The sequence below is a fragment of the Etheostoma spectabile genome, unplaced genomic scaffold (assembly GCF_008692095.1).
Source record: "Etheostoma spectabile isolate EspeVRDwgs_2016 unplaced genomic scaffold, UIUC_Espe_1.0 scaffold00569713, whole genome shotgun sequence".
Classification (NCBI taxonomy): domain Eukaryota; kingdom Metazoa; phylum Chordata; class Actinopteri; order Perciformes; family Percidae; genus Etheostoma; species Etheostoma spectabile.
Genome location: NW_022605275.1, coordinates 48112 through 71188, shown reverse-complemented (window position 1 = coordinate 71188; position 23077 = coordinate 48112). Strand labels below are relative to the sequence as shown.

Genomic DNA, 23077 nt, shown 5'->3' with positions numbered 1-23077 from the left:
ACCTGGAAAACATTCATCGTTAAAACAACCCAACATGTGTTACAAACCAACCAATCAGAAAAAACAAACCCAACCCAGACAAGCGATACAAAACCCACCTAGTAGACGAATGACGATGCAGAACACCTGAAACACAGTCAACCTGGCTGCGGTGAAGAGTCCATCCCTGTCTCTCCAGCCTGTTCATGTCTGCCAAAAAAACAAAATTAGGAGACAATATGGTAGAGGACATTGTAGGAGTTGTAAGTTTATACTGATGTGCGCCAACACGTGCAATTGCCCTTGATCTCCTATCTGACTGCCCCATCGTCGGACAAAGCGGGGGCGATCATCAAGAGAATTTTCTCTATACCTAACCCTAACAAGAAACCAAACAATCAGAAAAAGAAACCAACCAATCACAAAAATTTGACACCCCGACACGGGATACAAATAAGGATGCAGAATATCTGGGACACTGTCAGCTCTGCTGCGGTGAATAGTTTATCTGTTTCTCCAATTTATTCATATCCTCCCTAAAACTCTTATACAGAAAAACAACCTGACACCCTGACATGGGATACAAACCAACCATACTACCTAATCAGAAAATACAACCTTAACCCGGACAAAGGATACAAACCTACTAATTAACCAGAAAAAGTACAAACTCAACACCATGACATGGGAAACAAATAAGGATGCAGAATATCTGGGACACTGTCAGCTCGGCTGCAGTGAAGACATTTTCTCTGTTTCTCAGTTTTATTTATGTTCGCCACAAAAACGCCCACCAGAAAAACCCGACACCCAGACAGGCGATACCAACCAAAGGATGCAGAATATCTGGGACACTGTCAGCTCGGCTGCTGTGAAGAGTTATTCTGTTTCTCCAGTTTATTCATGTCCTCTAAAAACAAAACTAGAGAATATGGTAGAGGACATTGTAGGATTTGTAAGTTTATACTGACGTGCGCCGGCCCGTGCACCTACCTTTGATCCCCTATCTAACTGCCCAGTCGTCGGACGAAGCGGGGGGGATCATCGAGATAACTTTTCTTTACCTAACCCTAACCCTAGAAAAACACAATCGCAATCTGCCCCTGGTCTCAGAGACCGGAAAGTGGAGGCCAAGGTAGAAGTCAAATACAGTCAAATACAGGACAGGTCCCAGATACCCAATGGCCGATGCCCCGCATTACATTGCATTCTGTCCTGTGTCCCAGAGACCCAATGGCTAAGGCCATGGTACAAGTGAAATACAATCCAATGCAGGACGGGTCCCAGAGACCCGAAGGCCGGTGCAGTTGAATACCGGACAGGTCCCACATACCATAAGGCCGATGCCGCGGTAATAGAGTAATACAATTGCATTCTCTCCCGGGTCGCAGAGACTTGAAGGCCTGTGGTAGAGAAATATAGTCAAATGCGGGACGGGTCCCAGAGACCCTAAGGCCAATGCCCCTCTAGTGAAAAGTACTTTTGAATACTGGCATGGGTCCTAGAGACCCGAAGGCCGATGCCGCGGCAAAGGTGAAATACAGAAGAGAAAGAAATACCATAGAATACTGGCCCCGGTCCTGGAGACCCAAAGGACGACGCCGCAGTAGAAGTGAAATACTATAGAATACGGGCCAGGTTTCCTGGAACCCGAAGGGCTAGGTCTGCGGTTGTCGACGTGACATGAAATGAAAGTGTGGGTGGTAATGGCCGAAACACCTGATGATTACAAGGTTTGTTACTGATGATGAGTCTTACAATTTAGGATAACTTTTAGCTTAGAATGTGCAAAAAAATTCTAAATATTCTTATAAAATATGTCCGATAACTTCATGAAGTTGAACGTTTGGTGGATGACTGATACACCCAGGATGTGGCGTTATATCCTGATAGAAAAAAAACAGAATAATAATAAAAGCTGTCAGTACAGTCGCATGAATAAACAACACGTCATTGGTTGATTAATTATTCGTGGTGTGAAAACTCCAAAAACCTTGTTTGAAAAAGGAAATTACGTCACTTTATCACAGAGGAATATTTGCATTGTGGGCGAAAGTACATAAAATTATAACATACAAATATATTGAGGTGTTGATGAATCACATGAAAAGACATTCATGCTGGGTTTTTTTTATATTTTAATCATTGTGGAATTTGCGTTGCAGCTGTTTCTGAGGCTCTTATTTTGTTAACTGCTGAAAGGAAGTGATATGCCTGATGGTTGTCAGTGGGCTTGAAAGTAAGAGGTTTGTGTGTCAAAGTCCAGAGTGTGTGTGTGAACAATTCCTTTAGATCAACATGGAGAAAAAGAAGATCTTGTGTGTCGGTCTGGTGTGTCTCGACATCATCAACGTGGTCGACAAATACCCAGAAGAAGACACAGACACCAGGTTAGCACCCATGCTGATACTAACACACAGAGCAGGTTAGCACACAGGGTGATGCTAACACACAGAGCAGGTTAGCACACAGGCTGATGCTAACACACAGCAGGTTAACACACAGGCTGATACTAACACACAGCAGGTTAATACACAGGCTGATGCTAACACACAGCAGGTTAACACACAGGCTGATACTAACACACAGCAGGTTAGCACACAGGCTGATGCTAACACACACAGCAGGTTAGCACACAGGCTGATACTAACACACAGCAGGTTAATACACAGGCTGATACTAACACACAGCAGGTTAGCTCACAGGCTGAAGCTAACACAGACAGCAGGTTAGCACACAGGCTGAAGCTAACACAGACAGCAGGTTAGCACACAGGCTGAAGCTAACACAGACAGCAGGTTAGCACACAGGCTGAAGCTAACACAGACAGCAGGTTAGCACACAGCCTGAGGCTAGCACAGAGAGCCGGTTAGCACACAGGCTAATGCTAACATAGACAGCAGGTCAGAGGTGATCAGATGATAATCTTCCAATAAATAATCATTAAAACATTGTAAAGATGCAACGTAGCAATCAAAGGTGAATCTATGTATGTAGTTTTATTTTCTTCATGCTGTGATGTCATCCTCTCTGCTGTGATGTCATCTTCTCTACAGGTGTTTGTCACAGCGTTGGCAGCGAGGAGGAAACGCATCCAACTGCTGCACGGTGCTGTCGCTGCTTGGAGCCTCAAGCGCCTTCATGGGCTCGCTGGCCCCTGGACCCGTGGCTGAGTGAGTCCTCATCAATAATATAACAATATCAATAATATCTTGGGGGGGTTAGGGGCCTTCATGGGCTTGCTGGACCCGTTGCAGAGTGAGTCTTCATCAATAATCTAACAATTTAAATAATAACTTTGGGGGTTAGGGGCCTTCATGGCCTCGCTGGCCCCTGGACGATAGAGCCTTTGCAGTGGGTGCCCCCACCCTATGGAACAACCTCCCCATGCATATTAAAGTGGCACAGACCTTACAAACGTTTAAATCACTGCTTAAGACGCACCTGTTTGCTGTGGCTTTTAACCCTCGTTAACCTGGATTCTGATATTTTAAGGTGTTGTTTGTCTTCCTGTGATGTATTTTGGTCAGAGTGATTTTTACACTTGTTATTTATGTATTCGACATCGACCCTGTTCAGCACTTTGGTCAACTGTTGTTGTTTTTAAATGTGCTATAGAAATAAAATTGACATTGACATTGTCATTGGACCCGTGGCAGAGTGAGTCCTTATCAATGATATAATAATATCAATTATAACTTGGGGGGTTAGGGGCCTTCCTAGGCTTGCCGGCCTCTGGACCTGTGGCTGAGTGAGTCCTCATTAAGAATATAATAATATGTATAATAACTTGGGGGGTTAGGGGGCCAGAGATAAGACACATGCCTTTGGTGTGGGAGACCCAAGTTTGATTCCCACTGAGATCCACCAGTATGTCCCTGAGCAAGGCACTTAACCCCTACCTAACCCCTAGTTTCCTATTAAAGATATTATTTAGAGATGTAATGCAGGGTTGAGACCCACTTTCCTGTCTGTAGTTTTATTTTGGAAGATTTTCAGAAGTTCCATATCGATGTGTCTCTGGTGTCTGAGCACGCTCAGTGTGTTCTTCCTGCTTCTGTGGTCGTCAGCAGCATCAGCACAGGAAGCCGCACCATCCTGCACATGAACAGGTGTGTGTGTGTGTGTGTGTGTGTGTGTGTGTGTGTGTGTGTGTGTGTGTGTGGTGTCGCTAATTGCCTCTATTTCAGAAACATCACCCTTGTCGTCACAGAGCATCTCCTTCCTTGACAGATAAGTCAACTTCAGTGCTTTTATTGTGAAAGACAGAGTTGATGTGTAGCCGCTTCCTGTGTCTGTCTGTGTGTCAGTTTCATCATGGCTGACTTCTCGCGGCGTGCGATCGATGTGTCGGGGGTGGTTTGGCAGGCCGAGGGTCAGACTCCGTCTGCGTGTTGTGTTGTTTGTCCGTCCAGCGGATCTCGAACCGTCGTGCTCTCTGACACGTAAGACGCCCTGACGACGGCACACAGCGGTCACTGAACACCTCTTTATCAATGTGGCCTTGTTACCCTGGAGACCGGCTTACATCACTCCTCCACGTTTATTAAACATTCACTCAACAAGGTCATTTTCATTGAGATTACAAATCTCTTTCTATGGCAGCAATCCTTATTATTATTATTATTATTATTATTATTATTATTATTATTATTATTATTATAATAATAATACAAAGCACAAATGGTCAAAATCACCTACCGAAGCATTTGCAGAGTCCAATTGAATTAGCCTTGAACTACTCTAAATATAAAACATATAATAAATATGTGCAGCTCTGAAACTGTCTGAAAACATCAAACCTGACAGAGCCGTAGGTCAAAGTTATTAGTTTTTAAAATCAACCCAATTATATAATCAGACAGTGAGCTAGAGAACCACATTTACCTTCTACACCTCACTGCAACATGTCTAATCTAAGAGAACTACATTTACCTTCTACACCTCACTGCAACATGTCTAATCTAAGAGAACTACATTTACCTTCTACACCTCACTGCAACATGTCTAATCTAAGAGAACTACATTTACCTTCTACACCTCACTGCAACATGTCTAATCTAAGAGAACTACATTTTTCTTCTACACCTCACTGCAACATGTCTAATCTAAGAGAACTACATTTACCTTCTACACCTCACTGCAACATGTCTAATCTAAGAGAACTACATTTTTCTTCTACACCTCACTGCAACATGTCTAATCTAAGAGAACTACATTTACCTTCTACACCTCACTGCAACATGTCTAATCTAAGAGAATGGATAACATCCAGAGCGGGAACTGGTTAAATACAAATAACAATACCTTTCTAATGATCTAGGATCCTGGGGCATCCTTTGTCTGTTGTCCATCCATCTCTCCATCCATCTTCGTCCTCTTATCCGGTATCGGGTAGCAAGGGGGGGACCCCAAACTTGCCTTTCCCAAGCCACATTAACCTGCTCCGACTGGGGGATCCAGAGGTGTTCCCAGGCCAGGTTGGAATTATAATCTCTCCACCTAGTCCAGGGTCTTCCCCGAGACCTCCTCCCCGCTGGACATCCCTCCACCTAGTCCTGGGTCTTCCCAGACCTTTTCCCAGCTCTACTCCGAGCTCCTCTCTGATGACTGAGCCTCTCACCCGATCTAACCGCCCCCTCCCCCCCCCTAATAACGAAACCCGTTTCAGCCGATTGTACCCTGGATCTTGTTCTTTCGGTCATGACCCTGCCTTCATGACCATAGGTGAGGGTAGGAACCAGAACTGACCGGTAAATCGAGAGCTTTGCATTCTTGCTCAGCTCTCTTTTCATCCCAATGGTGCAATAATACCCCTCCGCTGCTCCGTTCCTCTGGGATAACATGTCCCAGAAAGACTCCTTTTGTTGGACGGCTTCCCTGAATACCGATGTCCACCAGGGTGGGTTACGGAAAAGGCGTGAGTTGATAGTCATTTGGAAAATGGCCTCCTCCAGAAGTTCCCAATTAACCCACACTACCCGTTTGGGCTTAACAGGTCTGTCCTGAGTCCCCCCCCCCACCAGGTCTGTCCAGAGCTCCCCACCCCCACTCCCTTACCACCAGATGGCGATCAGTTGACAGCTCCTCCTCTCTTTTCACCCGAATGTCCAAAACATACGGCCTCAGATCAGATGAAACCATTATAAATTGATCTTTGACCTTCGGCCTAGGGTGCTCTGGTACCACGTACACTTATGAGAACCCTAGGGAGCTCTGGTACCACGTACACTTATGAGCACCCTATGCTTGAACCGGGTGTTTGTTATGGATAATCCATGGCTAGACCAGAAGTCCAACAACAGACCACTACTCTGGTGCAGATCAAAGACCCGTTCCTCCCAATCAGCCTCTTGATGTATCTCCATCATCGCCCACGTGTGCGTTGAAGTCCCCCATCAGAACTATGGAGTCCCCTACTGGAGCCCCATACTGGACACTATCCCCATACAGGACAAATTCTTGTTTGGTGCATATGCACAAACAACAGTCAAAGTTCCCCCCCCCCTCCCCCCCCCCATCACCCGCAGGATTTGGATTTGTCTGTTGTGGCAAAACATACTTGTAGCTAGCTCCGACCACCCACATGATGTAAACCACAACAATCCGGTTTAAGCTCCACCCAGCTGGTGGTACAGGATGATAAATATAAACATACTGAGGTGTTTTGTGAACGCTGTTTGACCCGCCTGAAGGAAGCATGAACTCCTGATCCTGGTCTAATGAACCACCAGCCTGAAGGAAGCATGAACTCCTGATCCTGGTCTAATGAACCACCAGCCTGAAGGAAGCATGAACTCCTGATCCTGGTCTAATGAACCACCAGCCTGAAGGAAGCATGAACTCCTGATCCTGGTGTAATGAACCACTGCAGAGTAAGCTTTTGATGTCCTGAAAACGTATCATCAAATGGACTCCAGGTCTGGACTCCAGTTCTGGACGCCAGTTCTGGACGCCAGTTCTGGACGCCAGGTCTGGACGCCTCTGGGCGCAAGGTCTTGACTCCTGGAACAGCTTTTTAAAGAGAAGACTCATTGTTAGGTTTACGCAACCAAACTACTTGTATGATTTAGGGTTAAATTAAAGGATCAGATGGTGGTTTTGGTTAAATTAGATGACAACTGACGTTAGTTATTAGTTATTAGCTACGTGAGTTCTAAGTTAATGTTAACCTTTCAGGTCACATGGGTATGAGTTAGACCTCTTCCTTACCCAGACTTTGATCAGATAGTGAGGATCGTATTTTATTTGTATGGATCGACCAATCAGATGGAGTCAGATGGTCAGCTGACTTTTATCTTTGTCTGTGTGAAAAAAAGGAAGAAAAACTGAAAATTAGAGTTTGTGAAGAGGAGACTAAGCGACGATAGGTTCACCAATGAAAGAAAATAAACACCCGTTCTACATCGTTACTTCCTCTCGTCACTTTGTACATTTAAGAATTCAACATCGTTTGAGATGGATATTGATATCATGGCCGTCAGGATGTAGTTAGCTTAGCACAAACACACAATATCTTTTATTATTCCTATCAAGGATATAGTTTATTATTCCTATCAACATCTTTTATTACTCATATCAATGAAATCTTTCATTCCTATCAACGATATCTTTTGGGCTTTATCACAAGCTCATGGCTTTAGTCAGTTGGAGCCTCTGCAGTGGTTTGGGATTAATTCATCAACGCTGATTCATTTAATATAATTTATAATTTATACTGTTTATTGATCCCCAGTAATATCTCTGATTCACGCTGAAATATGATGAAATATGTTGTGTAATCTGCCGTCCGTAAGGAGTTTTATTCCGAACTGATGAAATTAAATGTAGCTATACATGTGTTTCAAAGATAAAAATGAATGTCTTCTGTAAATTGTTGAGATGCACCGATTACAACAGATTTTTCATGGAGTCTGAGCAGCCGATACTGATGCTGACAGACTCCAAGCTCGTTAATCGGCCTGGTGCATCAGCAATAAACTCAACTTCTTCAAAGAAGGAAGCACATAATACAAAAAATGAAACGGACCCCTAATTAGACATCGTTAGTCCTGACAGACCCATGAATCAATCACCTTTTAATTAGAAATCGTTAGAATACTAAATCCTATAATATATGTTATATACGTTATAAACAAGGTACTTCAGTTGGTCAGTTAGTCCTCGGCCTGATGACGTCATAGTGATGTCATCAAGCTGAGACTTTGAGTGACGGACTGAAGTGACATCACTTCCTGTCCACCAGGAACCTTCCTGATGTCACAGTGGAGGATTTCTCCAGAATCGAACTGGGTCAGTTCAGCTGGATCCACTGGGAGGTGAGCTGAACCAGGCTAACCCAGGCTAACCTTAACACAGGCTAAACCAGGCTAACCAAACTAACCCTGGCTAACCCGGACTAACCCAGACTAACCCTAGATCATTCAGGGTTTGTAACAGAGTTACCTGGTGTTAGTCTAAATGTGATTAACTCATACAGGGTTAGTAACAGAGTTACCTGGTGTTAGTCTAAATGTGATTAACTCATACAGGGTTAATAACAGTTACCTGGTGTTAGTCTAAATGTGATTAACTCATACAGGGTTAGTAACAGTTACCTGGTGTTAGTCTAAATGTGATTAACTCATACAGGGTTAATAACAGTTACCTGGTGTTAGTCTAAATGTGATTAACTCATACAGGGTTAGTAACAGTTACCTGGTGTTAGTCTAAATGTGATTAACTCATACAGGGTTAATAACAGTTACCTGGTGTTAGTCTAAATGTGATTAACTCATACAGGGTTAGTAACAGAGTTACCTGGTGTTAGTCTAAATGTGATTAACTCATACAGGGTTAGTAACAGAGTTACCTGGTGTTAGTCTAAATGTGATTAACTCATACAGGGTTAGTAACAGAGTTACCTGGTGTTACTGTCTAAATGTGATTAACTCATACAGGGTTAGTAATAGTTACCTGGTGTTAGTCTAAATGTGATTAACTCATACAGGGTTAATAACAGTTACCTGGTGTTACAGTCTAAATGTGATTAACTCATACAGGGTTAGTAACAGTTACCTGGTGTTAGTCTAAATGTGATTAACTCATACAGGGTTAATAACAGTTACCTGGTGTTAGTCTAAATGTGATTAACTCATACAGGGTTAGTAACAGTTACCTGGTGTTAGTCTAAATGTGATTAACTCATACAGGGTTAATAACAGTTACCTGGTGTTAGTCTAAATGTGATTAACTCATACAGGGTTAGTAATAGTTACCTGGTGTTACAGTCTAAATGTGATTAACTCATACAGGGTTAGTAACAGTTACCTGGTGTTAGTCTAAATGTGATTAACTCATACAGGGTTAATAACAGTTACCTGGTGTTAGTCTAAATGTGATTAACTCATACAGGGTTAGTAACAGAGTTACCTGGTGTTAGTCTAAATGTGATTAACTCATACAGGGTTAGTAACAGAGTTACCTGGTGTTAGTCTAAATGTGATTAACTCATACAGGGTTAGTAACAGTTACCTGGTGTTAGTCTAAATGTGATTAACTCATACAGGGTTAGTAACAGAGTTACCTGGTGTTAGTCTAAATGTGATTAACTCATACAGGGTTAATAACAGTTACCTGGTGTTAGTCTAAATGTGATTAACTCATACAGGGTTAATAACAGTTACCTGGTGTTAGTCTAAATGTGATTAACTCATACAGGGTTAGCAACAGAGTTACCTGGTGTAAGTCTAAATGTGATTAACTCATACAGGGTTAGTAACAGAGTTACCTGGTGTTAGTCTAAATGTGATTAACTCATACAGGGTTAGTAACAGAGTTACCTGGTGTTAGTCTAAATGTGATTAACTCATACAGGGTTAATAACAGTTACCTGGTGTTACAGTCTAAATGTGATTAACTCATACAGGGTTAGTAACAGTTACCTGGTGTTAGTCTAAATGTGACTAACTCATACAGGGTTAGTAACAGAGTTACCTGGTGTTAGTCTAAATGTGATTAACTCATACAGGGTTAATAACAGTTACCTGGTGTTAGTCTAAATGTGATTAACTCATACAGGGTTAATAACAGTTACCTGGTATTAGTCTAAATGTGATTAAATCATACATGGTTAATAACAGTTACCTGGTGTTAGTCTAAATGTGATTAAATCATACAGGGTTAGTAATAGTTACCTGGTGTAGTCTAAATGTGATTAACTCAGACAGGGTTAATAACAGTTACCTGGTGTTAGTCTAAATGTGATTAAATCATACAGGGTATAATAGTTACCTGGTGTTAGTCTAAATGTGATTACTCATACAGGGTTAGTAACAGAGTTACCTGGTGTTACTGTCTAAATGTGATTAACTCATACAGGGTTAGTAACAGAGTTACCTGGTGTTAGTCTAAATGTGATTAACTCATACAGGGTTAGTAACAGAGTTACCTGGTGTTAGTCTAAATGTGATTAACTCATACAGGGTTAGTAATAGTTACCTGGTGTTAGTCTAAATGTGATTAACTCATACAGGGTTAGTAACAGAGTTACCTGGTGTTAGTCTAAATGTGATTAACTCATACAGGGTTAATAACAGTTACCTGGTGTTAGTCTAAATGTGATTAACTCATACAGGGTTAGTAACAGAGTTACCTGGTGTTACAGTCTAAATGTGATTAACTCATACAGGGTTAGTAACAGTTACCTGGTGTTAGTCTAAATGTGATTAACTCATACAGGGTTAATAACAGTTACCTGGTGTTAGTCTAAATGTGATTAACTCATACAGGGTTAGTAACAGAGTTACCTGGTGTTAGTCTAAATGTGATTAACTCATACAGGGTTAATAACAGTTACCTGGTGTTACAGTCTAAATGTGATTAACTCATACAGGGTTAATAACAGTTACCTGGTGTTAGTCTAAATGTGATTAACTCATACAGGGTTAGTAATAGTTACCTGGTGTTACAGTCTAAATGTGATTAACTCATACAGGGTTAGTAACAGTTACCTGGTGTTAGTCTAAATGTGATTAACTCATACAGGGTTAATAACAGTTACCTGGTGTTAGTCTAAATGTGATTAACTCATACAGGGTTAGTAACAGAGTTACCTGGTGTTAGTCTAAATGTGATTAACTCATACAGGGTTAATAACAGTTACCTGGTGTTAGTCTAAATGTGATTAACTCATACAGGGTTAATAACAGTTACCTGGTGTTAGTCTAAATGTGATTAACTCATACAGGGTTAATAACAGTTACCTGGTGTTAGTCTAAATGTGATTAACTCATACAGGGTTAGTAATAGTTACCTGGTGTTAGTCTAAATGTGATTAACTCATACAGGGTTAATAACAGTTACCTGGTGTTAGTCTAAATGTGATTAACTCATACAGGGTTAGTAATAGTTACCTGGTGTTAGTCTAAATGTGATTAACTCATACAGGGTTAGTAACAGAGTTACCTGGTGTTACTGTCTAAATGTGATTAACTCATACAGGGTTAGTAACAGAGTTACCTGGTGTTAGTCTAAATGTGATTAACTCATACAGGGTTAGTAACAGAGTTACCTGGTGTTAGTCTAAATGTGATTAACTCATACAGGGTTAGTAACAGTTACCTGGTGTTAGTCTAAATGTGATTAACTCATACAGGGTTAGTAACAGTTACCTGGTGTTAGTCTAAATGTGATTAACTCACACAGGGTTAGTAATAGTTACCTGGTGTTAGTCTAAATGTGATTAACTCATACAGGGTTAGTAACAGAGTTACCTGGTGTTAGTCTAAATGTGATTAACTCATACAGGTTAGTAACAGAGTTACCTGGTGTTACAGTCTAAATGTGATTAACTCATACAGGGTTAGTAACAGTTACCTGGTGTTAGTCTAAATGTGATTAACTCATACAGGGTTAGTAACAGAGTTACCTGGTGTTACTGTCTAAATGTGATTAACTCATACAGGGTTAGTAATAGTTACCTGGTGTTAGTCTAAATGTGATTAACTCATACAGGGTTAGTAACAGAGTTACCTGGTGTTAGTCTAAATGTGATTAACTCATACAGGGTTAATAACAGTTACCTGGTGTTAGTCTAAATGTGATTAACTCATACAGGGTTAATAACAGTTACCTGGTGTTACAGTCTAAATGTGATTAACTCATACAGGGTTAATAACAGTTACCTGGTGTTAGTCTAAATGTGATTAACTCATACAGGGTTAGTAACAGTTACCTGGTGTTAGTCTAAATGTGATTAACTCATACAGGGTTAATAACAGTTACCTGGTGTTAGTCTAAATGTGATTAACTCATACAGGGTTAGTAACAGAGTTACCTGGTGTTACAGGGCCGGAACGCAGAAGAGCAGGTGAAGATGATCCAGCAGGTTGGGATATACAACAGCACGTTGCCACAGCCACAGAAAATCACCGTCTCCGTGGAGATAGAGAAGACCAGAGAGATGCTGAATCAGCTGTTTCCTCACGGTGATTTGGTGCGAGTCTTTCAAACCCTCAGACATGTGTCCATCTAAAACCTTCTCACTCCCATTGCGTAAAAGACGATACACCTTTTATCTAAAAGTCTCCTTTAACATCATATCTGAAGGCCTTTTATCTATAAGGCTGGATCTCATTTCTCTGTCTTACCCCTACCCCTTACCCCTTCCCCTAGCTTTTGCACGGTCACGCTGGACCTAGTGCTGTCCCAATTGTTAGGGGTAGGGCATAGACCAAGGGGTGTATACCCCTAGAAACCAAGTGTGGACGCGACCTCACTTGCAAACACACAAGCAACAGTAGCTGCTGCATCGACCAGAAAGACACATACATGTAAGTACTTTTGGCTTAAATAATTGATTAAAAAGTTACGACAGTCTTGTTTTGTGGTCTATGCAGTCCTGTACATATATACTTGCAACTATGTTCCTAACTGAAACTTTTTAAAAATCGCTAGCTTGCAATGCTAACGCTAATCGCTAAACGTTGATTTGCACAACAGTCCCGCATTTCTCTGCCTTGAATGGACTGTATACATCGCATAGATTGTATAGCTATATATATTAATATTAACGGTCTATGATACATAGCTACGTGCTTCACTCAACCGCCCTGTTTCACACAGGAGGACACAGGAGGACACAGCAGCTGGTCCAGTTTGGGGCTGAAAACGCAGACGTTTCCTAAATCCTGTGTTCATGTTGTACCCATTCATTATTGCATTGGTACTGTATTATTGTAATCATTTGTAATTAATTCCTGTTCATTGTTCATGCACTTGTATATTGTTGTTGGTTTTGATACGGGACACTGATGATATGTGAGGGGGGGGGGGTTACTGGCCAACAGGCTTCAGACTGGTCTGGAATATCAGAACAGCTGGAGTTAATTTGTTTATTTGTGGTCTTGTGTGTATTTTTTAGTTTTACACATATGAGTGCCTTTTTATGTGTGCAACATGTTAGTCTCTGGTTCTGTAACATCATTTTATGGAACGTTTTTGCCTGTAATGTTCAATTTATCAGCAATAAAGACAGTTTTGTTAACAAAATGTTTTTGTGAACATCAATGACATTCAAAACGGTGATAACTGAAACAGATATACACACCCCATGTATACAGGGTGTATATGTATGTATACATGATACATGTATACACAGATGTATTGCAAACAGACCTAAGTACTACACAGATAAGAACATCTGCCTCTACACCACCCCAGTGAACATAAAATAACTATAAAATATATAAATGCATATGCCAGTGTTGTCCAAACCCACACAGTCGACAGACAGAGACGCCATCTTGGAAATTTGTGATCAATTCTGTATGGTGATGTAACCAAGTGGTGTCCCATTTCATAGGGGGATGTTTTCACCCCTACCCCTTACCCCTTGGTTTCAAGGGCCAAGGGGTAGGGGCAAGGGGCAAGGGGTAAGTGAGAGAAATGGGATTCAGCCTAAGTCTCCTTTAGATTAGATTAGATTAGATTAGATTATACTTTATTTATCCCACGACGGGGAAATTCTGTCGTTACAAGTAGCAACATAGCAGCAACAGCAAAAAACAAAAAACAAAACAATAACACACAAACAAGTAAGCACGAAAGAAATACAAGGCAAGAAATACAAGGCAAGAAATACAGGCAAGAAATAGACAATGAAAATATGGTAGACTGAGTTAGTAAAATGCCGTCAAACAAAAGGAATTTTAAAGTGCGGTTGCCATGATAAGAGAAACAATATTGCGGTGTAAGTGACGTTAAAAATTAAGTTGAATGTGTAATTAGAGCAAAGAAGCAAGAGTCGGTAGCATAATTTAAATTATATTAACCTGAGACCATAAATATTGAAAAGTAAGTACTTGTAATAAAATAATATAAATACCAATATTAAAGATAAACAGAAAGTGTGTGATGTAGATGGGAGAAAAACAGGAACAGAAACTACAACACTATCAGGTAGAGCAGGTGTTGTAGAGTCTGACAGCGGCCGGGATGAAGGACCTGCGGTACCTCTCCATCTTACACCGGGGGGGTGTAAGATGGAGAGACCACTGCTTCACAAGCCTCTTCACAGGTTGTTGTTTGATCACCACAGGGGAGTATTCTGTGACTAGATGGACGAGATTGTGATCTGAGCGGCCGAGGGGGGGGAGGGGGGATGAGGTGTATGCTTCTCTGATATTAGCATACAGTAAGTCCAAAGTTGTGACGCCTCTGGTGTGGCAATTAACATACTGGGTGAAGGTGGGGAGAGCAGAGGACAGGGAAGCATGATTGAAGTCCCCAGAGATGAGGAGGAGGGAATGGGGGTGCTGGTTTTGAAGTTGAGACACAACAGTATGAATCTGATCTGTTGCAGCAGCAGCGACCGCCGAGGGGGGATGTACACGGTCACAGCGATAACCTGTGAGAACTCCCTCGGGAGGTAATATGGCCTAATACTGACTGCTAACAGCTCCAAGTCTCTGGTACAGAGTTGCTCCTTCACACTGATGTGTCCCGGGTGGCACCACCTATCGTTCACAAACACAGCGATCCCCCTCCCTTCTTCTTACCGCTCTCCGTTGCTTTCCTGTCCGCTCGTAAAAGTTTAAAACCGTCCAGGGTGACGTGTGCGTCGGGAGAAAGTTCACACAGCCACGTCTCGGTGAAACACATGAGGCTGCATTCCCGGTACTCTCTCTGCAGTCGGGTCAGCGCCGTCAGCTCCTCCATCTTGTTAGACAGAGATCTAACGTTGCCCATGATGACAGACGGTAACATGGTTTATACCGTCTTTTCCGCTCCCTGCGCTTCACACCCGCTCTGCTCCCTCTTCTTCTTCTCCGTAACTCCTTCGGAATCTCCTGCCGCTCCGCGCAGAGAGGGGGTGTGTGGCGCAGGGCTAACAGCTGATCCCGGGTGTAGAACAATGGGACCGTCGTTGAGTGGGGTGCTTTGTTGGATGAGTTTCCATTTGCTGTGCCAAAAAGTTCCAAAAACAGCAAGAGACAAGCTACGAACGTAACAATATGAACATCCATAGCTGCCCACTTGCTTAAAGTGTCGGTAGTGACAAAGAAAAAATAACAAAAAAGACAAAAACACCGTAAAAACACTAAAAAGATGTATAAAACTGCAGAGCTACTGTAACAAGCTGCCACTCAAGCGGCGCCATTTTGCATCACTAGAACATCATATCTGAAGGCCTTTTATCTATAAGTCTCCTTTAACATCATATCTGAAGGCCTTTTATCTTTAAGTCTCCTTTAACATCATATCTGAAGGCCTTTTATCTTTAAGTCTCCTTTAACATCATATCTGAAGGCCTTTTATCTTTAAGTCTCCTTTAACATCATATCTGAAGGCCTTTTATCTTTAAGTCTCCTTTAACATCATATCTGAAGGCCTTTTATCTTTAAGTCTCCTTTAACATCATATCTGAAGGCCTTTAATCTATAAGTCTCCTTTTACATCATATCTGAAGGCCTTTTATCTTTAAGTCTCCTTTAACATCATATCTGAAGGCCTTTTATCTTTAAGTCTCCTTTAACATCATATCTGAAGGCCTTTTATCTAAAAGAAGAAGGGTTGGGGTTAGCTAGGGTTGGTCAGCATTAGCTAGGGTTAGCATTAGCTATGGTTAGGGTTAGCATTAGCTATGGTTAGCATCAGCTAGGGTTAACGTTTGCTAGGGTTAAAGTTAGCTAGGGTTAAAGTTAGCTGGGGTTAAGGTTCCATCTCGTCATGAGTCTTTGCTCTGAACGGGACTTTTCTATTCTTCAGGGTTTTGATGTCTTCTTAATGTGTTTCATGTGTCCTTCAGGGTTTTCATGTCTTTTTAGGTGTTTCATGTCTTCTTCATGTGTTTCATATCTTCTTCAGGTGTTTGTCAGTAAGGACGTGGCTCGTCACCTGGGCTTCCTTTCAGCTGAAGCTGCCGTTAGAGGACTCTACAGTCGGGTCAAACCAGGGTGAGTGGAGGTCAAAGGTCAGCTGGGAGAAAATATGACAGTAGCAAGTTTACTCTCTCTCAGTCTCTCTCTCTATTTCTCTGACCTGTCTGTGTCTTAGAGCTGTCCTGATCTGTGCCTGGGCAGAAAAGGGAGCAGATGCTTTGGGTCCTGACGGTTTGATCTTACATTCGGACGCTTTTCCTCCTGAAACTCTCGTTGACACTCTGGGAGCCGGGGACACTTTCAACGCCGCCGTCATCTTCACCCTGTCCAATGGTGAGACATTTCACTGTCCAATGCTGAGACATTTTCGATGTCTAATGCTGAGACATTTCACTGTCCAACGCTGAGACATTTCACTGTCCAACGCTGAGACATTTCACTGTCCAATGCTGAGACCTAAGTTATAGATGTTTCATGTTGAAACTGTCCGACTGGCGAACAGTTTTCTGAAGGCTGTGAAAATGTCCGATGAGACTTTAAAAAGAGGACTTAACCTGTCCATTATTTGTCCAATGCTGAGACATAAGTACTGGATGTTTGAGGTTAAAACTGTCCCGTCCATTATTTGTCCAACACTGAGACATAAGTACAAGAAGTTTCATGTCATATTCCAGCATATAAATGTGATTTTAGTCTTTTAGGTTTCAGACATTTTGATGTTTTAAGGATTGTTTTGTGTATTTTGACAGTATTAAATAGAGATTCAAACAATCAATGGAAGACTAAGGTTTATGATTTTTTTTAAATGACTATGGACACCAAATGTCAGCTTTGTGTTAAAGAAGGACCACGTACATGACGTTTACAAACCCAATGCCAGAAAAGTTGGGACACTGTACAAATTGTGAATAATAACAGAATGCAAAGATGTGGAAGTTTCAAATTTCAATATTATGTTGAAACTGAGAAAATGTAAAAATTTTAAGGAAAAACTAAGTTGAACACGACACATCTCAAATTAGATCGGACAAGGCCCTGTTTACCACTGTGTGAAGTTCCCTCTTTCTAACTGTCTGCAAACGTCTTGGAACAGAGGAGACACGTTGGGACAAGGCCATGTTTACCACTGTGTGGCGTCCTCTCTTCTCTTTCTAACAGTCTGCAAATGTCTGGGGACAGAGGAGACATGTTGGGACAAGGCTGTGTTAACCACTGTGTGGCGTCCCCTCTTCTCTTTCTAACAGTCTGCAAATGTCTGGGGACAGAGGAGACATGTTGGGACAAGGCCATGTTTACCACTGTTTGGTGTCCTCTCTTCTCTTTCTAACAGTCTGCAAATGTCTGGGGACAGAGGAGACATGTTGGGACCAGGCTATATTTACCACTGTGTGGCGTCCTCTCTTCTCTTTCTAACAGTCTGCAAATGTCTGGGGACAGAGGAGACATGTTGGGACAAGGCCATGTTTACCACTGTTTGGTGTCCTCTCTTCTCTTTCTAACAGTCTGCAAATGTCTGGGGACAGAGGAGACATGTTGGGACAAGGCCATGTTAACCACTGTGTGGCGTCCTCTCTTCTCTTTCTAACAGTCTGCAAATGTCTGGGGACAGAGGAGACATGTTGGGACAAGGCCATGTTTACCACTGTGTGGCGTCCCGTCTTCTCTTTCTAACAGTCTAAAAACATCTGGGGACGGAGGAGATAAGTTGCTCCAGTTTAGGAACAGGAACGTTGTCACAGTCAAATACAGGCTTCTAGTTGCTTAACTGTCTCAGTGGTGAATCCTTCTTCTACTTAGCCATGATGTTGGAACTGATGCAGTATGTGGGCTGGCATCTTCATGTGGGACAATGCCAGGTCTTTCCTGAAAGAGACACCATATAGATGGGAGCATATGCTGCTCTATAACAAGATTTACCTTTCAGCGTTGATGATGCCAGGTGTTCCCTGAAAGAGACGCCGTCTGGATGGGAGCATATGTTGCTCTACACTAGGATATACCTTTCAGCGTTGATGCCTTTCCACATGTGGAAAGTGCCCATGGCACCCGCACCCATGCAGCCCCAGACCTTCAGAAATGAAGGCTTCTGAACTAAGTTCTCTTTAATCCGGATGACATGGCGTTCCAGTTTTCCAAAAAAACCAGAGAACACTTTTCCACTTTAAATTAGCCTTGACCCAGAGAGAACGCCTGATCTTCTGGATCCTGTTTAGATATGGCTTCTTTTTCGACCCATGAAGTTTGAATGGCACAGTGGGCATGTTTTCTGGAAGTATTCCAAAGCCATGTTGGGATTTCCATTCCAGTACCATTCCTGTATGTGATGCGGAGCCGTCTAAGGGCCAGAAGATCACAGGCACCCATTATGGGTCGCCGGCCTTGACCCTTACACACAGAGATTTTTCCAGATTCTCAGAATCTTTGGATGATATTATACGCTGTAGATGATGATAACTTAGAAATAAGATAACTGAGAAGCTCCTTTCTGACATTGCCCCAATGTTTTCCGTTGCAGCATTGGGGGGGGCTTGGTGATCCTGGGCCCATGTTGACTTCTGAGAGACCCTGCCACTCTGAGAGGCTTTTTAATAATGTAATGAACATATCCTTTTTTTACCCAATCATGTTGACCTTTGACCTAATGGGTTGCAGACTACTCCTCCAGCTGTTCCTTAAGTAATTTGAACATTTCTGGTCACTTATTGCTGCCTGTTCCAACTTTTTTGGAATGTGTAGCTCTTATGGAAATCCAAAATGTTTGGCATGACATTTCAAAATGTGTCACTGTCAACATTTGATATTTTATCTTTATCCATCCATCTTCATCCGCTTATCCGGTATCGGGTCTCGGGGGCAGCAGCTCCAGTAGAGGACCCCAAACTTCCCTTTCCCGAGCCACATCAACCAGCTCCGACTGGGGGATCCCGAGGCGTTCCCAGGCCAGGTTAGAAATATAATCTCTCCACCTAGTCCTGGGTCTTCCCCGAGGCCTCCTCCCAGCTGGACGTTCCTGGAACACCTCCCTAGGGAGGCATCCAGGAGGCATCCTTACCAGATGCCCAAACCCCTCAACTGGCTCCTTTCAACGCGAAGGAGCAGCGGCTCTACTCCGAGCTCCTCTCGGATGACTGAGCTTTTCACCCTATCTCTAAGGGAGACTCCAGCCCCCTCCTGAAGAAACCTATTTCGGCCGCTTCTACCCTGGATCTCGTTCTTTCGGTCGTGACCCAGCCTTCATGACCACAGGTGAGGGTAGGAACGAAAATTGCTCGGTAGATCGAGAGCTTTGCTTTTTGGTTCAGCTCCCTTTTCGTCACAACGGTGCGATAAACAGAATGTAATACCGCACCCGCTGCTCCGATTCTCCGACCAATCTCACGCTCAATGGTCCCCTCACTCGCGAACAAGACCCCAAGGTACTTAAACTCATTCACTTGGGGTAAGGACTCGTTCCCTACCCAAAGAAAGCACTCCATAGGTTTCCTGCTGTGAACCATGACCTCAGATTTAGAGGGGCTGATCCTCATCCCAGCTGCTTCACACTCGGCTGTGAACCGATCCAGTGAGTGCTGAAGGTCACAGACCGATGACGCCATCAGGACCACATCATCTGCAAAAAGCAGCGATAAGATCCCGAGCCCACCGAACTGCAACCCCTCCCCGCCCCCACAACCCCTCGATATCCTGTCCATAAATATTACAAACAGGATTGGTGACAAAGCGCAGCCCTGGCGGAGGCCAAACCTCACCTGGAACGAGTCCGTCTTACTGCCGAGAACCCGGACACAGCTCTCACTTTGGTCATACAGAGATTGGATGGCCCTGAGAAGGGACCCCCTCACCCCATTCTCCCGCAGCACCTCCCACAATTTCTCCCGTGGGACCCGGTCACACGCCTTCCCCAGATCCACAAAACAGATGTAGACTGGTTGGGCATACTCCCAGGCCCCCTCCAAGATCCTTGCGAGAGTGAAGATCTGATCCGTTGTTCCACGACCAGGACGGAATCAGCATTGTTCCTCTTCAATCCGAGGTTTGACTATCGGCCGAACCCTCCTTTCCAGCACCTTGGAGTAGACTTCACCAGGGAGGCTGAGAAGTGTGATACCCCTGTAATTGGCGCACACCCTCTGTTCCCCCTTTTTAAAGAGGGGAACCACCACCCCAGTCTGCCACTCCTTAGGCCACTCCGGAAAGACTCCTTCAGTCGGACGGCTTCCCTGACCACCAGTGTCCACCAGTGTGTTCGTGGGTTACCGCCCCTTGAGGCACCTAAGACCCTAAGACCACAGCTCACCGCCGCAGCTTCAGCAATGGAAACTTTGAACTTTGTCCACTCAGCCTCCACAGGGATGCCCGAAAAGCTCCGCCGGAGGTGTGAATTGAAAGTCCGTCGGACAGGGGCCTCCTCCAGACGTTCCCAATTTACGTGCACTACGCGTTTGGGCTTACCAAGTCTGTCCAGAGTCCTCCCCCACCCCCTGACCCAACTCACCACCAGATGGTGATCAGTTGACAGCTCCGCCCCTCTCTTCACCCGAGTGTCCAAAACATAAGGCCTCAGATCAGATGAAACAACTATAAAATCGATCATTGACCTTTGGCCTAGAGTGCTCTGGTACCACGTACACTTATGAGCATCCCTATGTTCGAACATGGTGTTTGTTATGGACAATCCATGACTAGCACAGAAGTCCAACAACAGACAATCACTCTGGTTTAGATCAGGGAGGCCGTTCCTCACAATCACGTCTCTCCAAGTATCTCCATCATCACCCACGTGTGCATTGAAGTCCCCCAGCAGAACTATGGAGTCCCCTACTGGAGCCCCATACAGGACTCAATTCAGGGTCTCGAAGAAGGCCGAATACTCCAAACTCTTGTTTGGTACATATGCACAAACAACAGTCAGAGTTTTCCCCCCCACCACCCGCAGGCGTAGGGAGGCGACCCTCTCATCCACCGGGGTAAACTCCAACGCAGCGGCACTCAGCCGGGGACTTGTGAGTGTCCCCACACCCGCCCGGCGCCTCACACCCTGGGCAACTCCGGAGTAGGACAGAGTCCAACCCCTATCCAGGAGTATGGTTCCAGAACCGAGACTGTGCGTAGAGGTAAGCCCCACCACATCTAACTGGTAGCACTCCACCTCCCGCACAAGTTCTGGCTCCTTCCCCCACAGAGAGGTGACATTCCACGTCCCCAGAGCCAGCATCTGCCACCCGGGTCTGGTCCGTCAAAGCCCCTGACCTTCGCCACTACCCATGTGGCTGCGCACCCGACCCCACAAGTTCCTCCCACAGGTGGTGGGCCCATGAGATGGAGAGAGATTTTATCTTTACTCTATTGTGAATAAAATATAAGTTTATGAGATTTGTAAATTATACCATTCCTGTTTTACTCACAATTTGTACAGTGTCCCAGCGTTGTTGGGATCGGTTTTGTATTCTGAAAGAAGAAAGTGGACCCTTTACTTCACGTCCCAGATCAGATCTTAGAAGATATCAACCTGCAGACCCATTGATTTTGTTTTGTGTTATTTCTACATTTTACTGAAAGAAATCATTTTTCAACCGTAGGTGGAAGTTTGCAGGAGGCTCTGAGTTTTGGCTGTCAAGTCGCTGGCAGGAAGTGTGGTTTCCATGGTTACGACGGCATTGCTGGAAAGTTTGACAACTGACCGAAGACTTTATAACAGAGACGTATTTGCACTGTGGTTACAGTGTGGAAAGATTTAATAATATGAATAACAAGTGATGATTTAATATAGAAATCCATTTATGATAAATGATCCAACAACACATAATCTCTTCCAGCTCTTGATTGTGAAGATTGTGAAAGATGTATGTTGGGATTTGATAAAGGACCTTTTGTTGTAGCAGAGAAGAGATAATAATGAACTGTATAATAACCTCTAATGTTGGAATATTAACCTAAGAAGAAACAATCAGTCCTCCAGCTGTTCATTAACATCCATTAAAAAGATAGACAGAGAGATGTTCTTTTTTAATAATGAACTGGATAATAACCTCTAATGTTGGAATATCAAGGACCAATCGGTCCTCCAGTTGTTCATTAACAATCATTAAAAAGAATAACTTTTTATTTGTGTGATGGTTGCTTTAAATAAAATGGCGGCAGAGGATGTACGACACTGTGAAGGATCAACAACAAGAAAGATTAAATGTTATGACGTAATTTATTGAACATGAACTGAAAAAAGCTGATTAATCACCTGATCGGAAGTGGACGCTGGCGCGTTTTGCAGCCGCTGCTCTCCGCTGCCCGCTGCTGTTCATTATGTGGGCTTCCAAGTGTTACACTTGGTTTATCCTTCTCTGGACTGTCCTTTCAATTCTACATCAACCTGGGGCAGGCCTGACCCAGTATTCAGCGGCTGATCTCCTCCTGCTCCGCGGGCTTCTGTCTGTGCCTCCCCCGCTAGATCTTCAGCTACACCCTGAGATCGCGCTCCTTCCCCGCCGAAGATACATCCACCGCGGATCTCGCCGTAATTTCCACCTTGACGACTCCAATCCAATAACATCATTCTGGTCCACTTCTCGCCGTTCCCGCCGATGCTCTTCCCGGGCCGCTGACCGCGGTTCGCTTGCTAACCTGGCTAGGGTAGCAAGCCCCGCCCCCGGCTTCAACACCTCTGCTGTCAACTTTGGTCTCCTGAATGTCCGCTCTCTCACAAACAAGGGTCAGCTCATCCAGGATCTCCTCACTGACCG

The 23077-nt window shown here is 43.6% G+C and overlaps 1 protein-coding gene across 6 annotated transcripts; it reads left to right on the top strand.

Annotated features, from left to right (window-relative positions):
- Positions 1-2191: 2191 nt before the first annotated feature.
- On the top strand, positions 2192-22141 carry khk (ketohexokinase). 6 transcript variants are annotated; one of them, XM_032510408.1, is made up of 9 exons: positions 2192-2369; positions 3036-3152; positions 3957-4091; positions 4290-4424; positions 8225-8297; positions 12308-12454; positions 16327-16415; positions 16516-16673; positions 21920-22141. In XM_032510408.1, the coding sequence occupies exons 1-9, from the start codon at positions 2278-2280 to the stop codon at positions 22018-22020; spliced, it is 1047 nt and encodes a 348-aa protein (XP_032366299.1). In that variant the 5' UTR covers positions 2192-2277; the 3' UTR covers positions 22021-22141. The 6 variants fall into 6 exon arrangements, with proteins under 6 accessions (XP_032366299.1, XP_032366301.1, XP_032366300.1 ...); XM_032510412.1 differs by lacking the exon at positions 2192-2369 and adding an exon at positions 2722-2812; XM_032510411.1 differs by lacking the exon at positions 2192-2369 and adding an exon at positions 2737-2882.
- Positions 22142-23077: the final 936 nt, after the last annotated feature.

What these genes read in the sequence shown, in the direction of transcription:
- khk (XM_032510408.1), top strand. Translation starts at nt 2,278, where the DNA reads ATGGAGAAAAAGAAGATCTTGTGTGTCGGTCTGGTGTGTCTCGACATC. An exon ending in GCCCCTGGACCCGTGGCTGA is followed by an intron (nt 3,153 to 3,956) that starts GTGAGTCCTCAT and finishes TCCTGTCTGTAG; the next exon opens with TTTTATTTTGGAAGATTTTC. An exon ending in ACCGTCGTGCTCTCTGACAC is followed by an intron (nt 4,425 to 8,224) that starts GTAAGACGCCCT and finishes CCTGTCCACCAG; the next exon opens with GAACCTTCCTGATGTCACAG.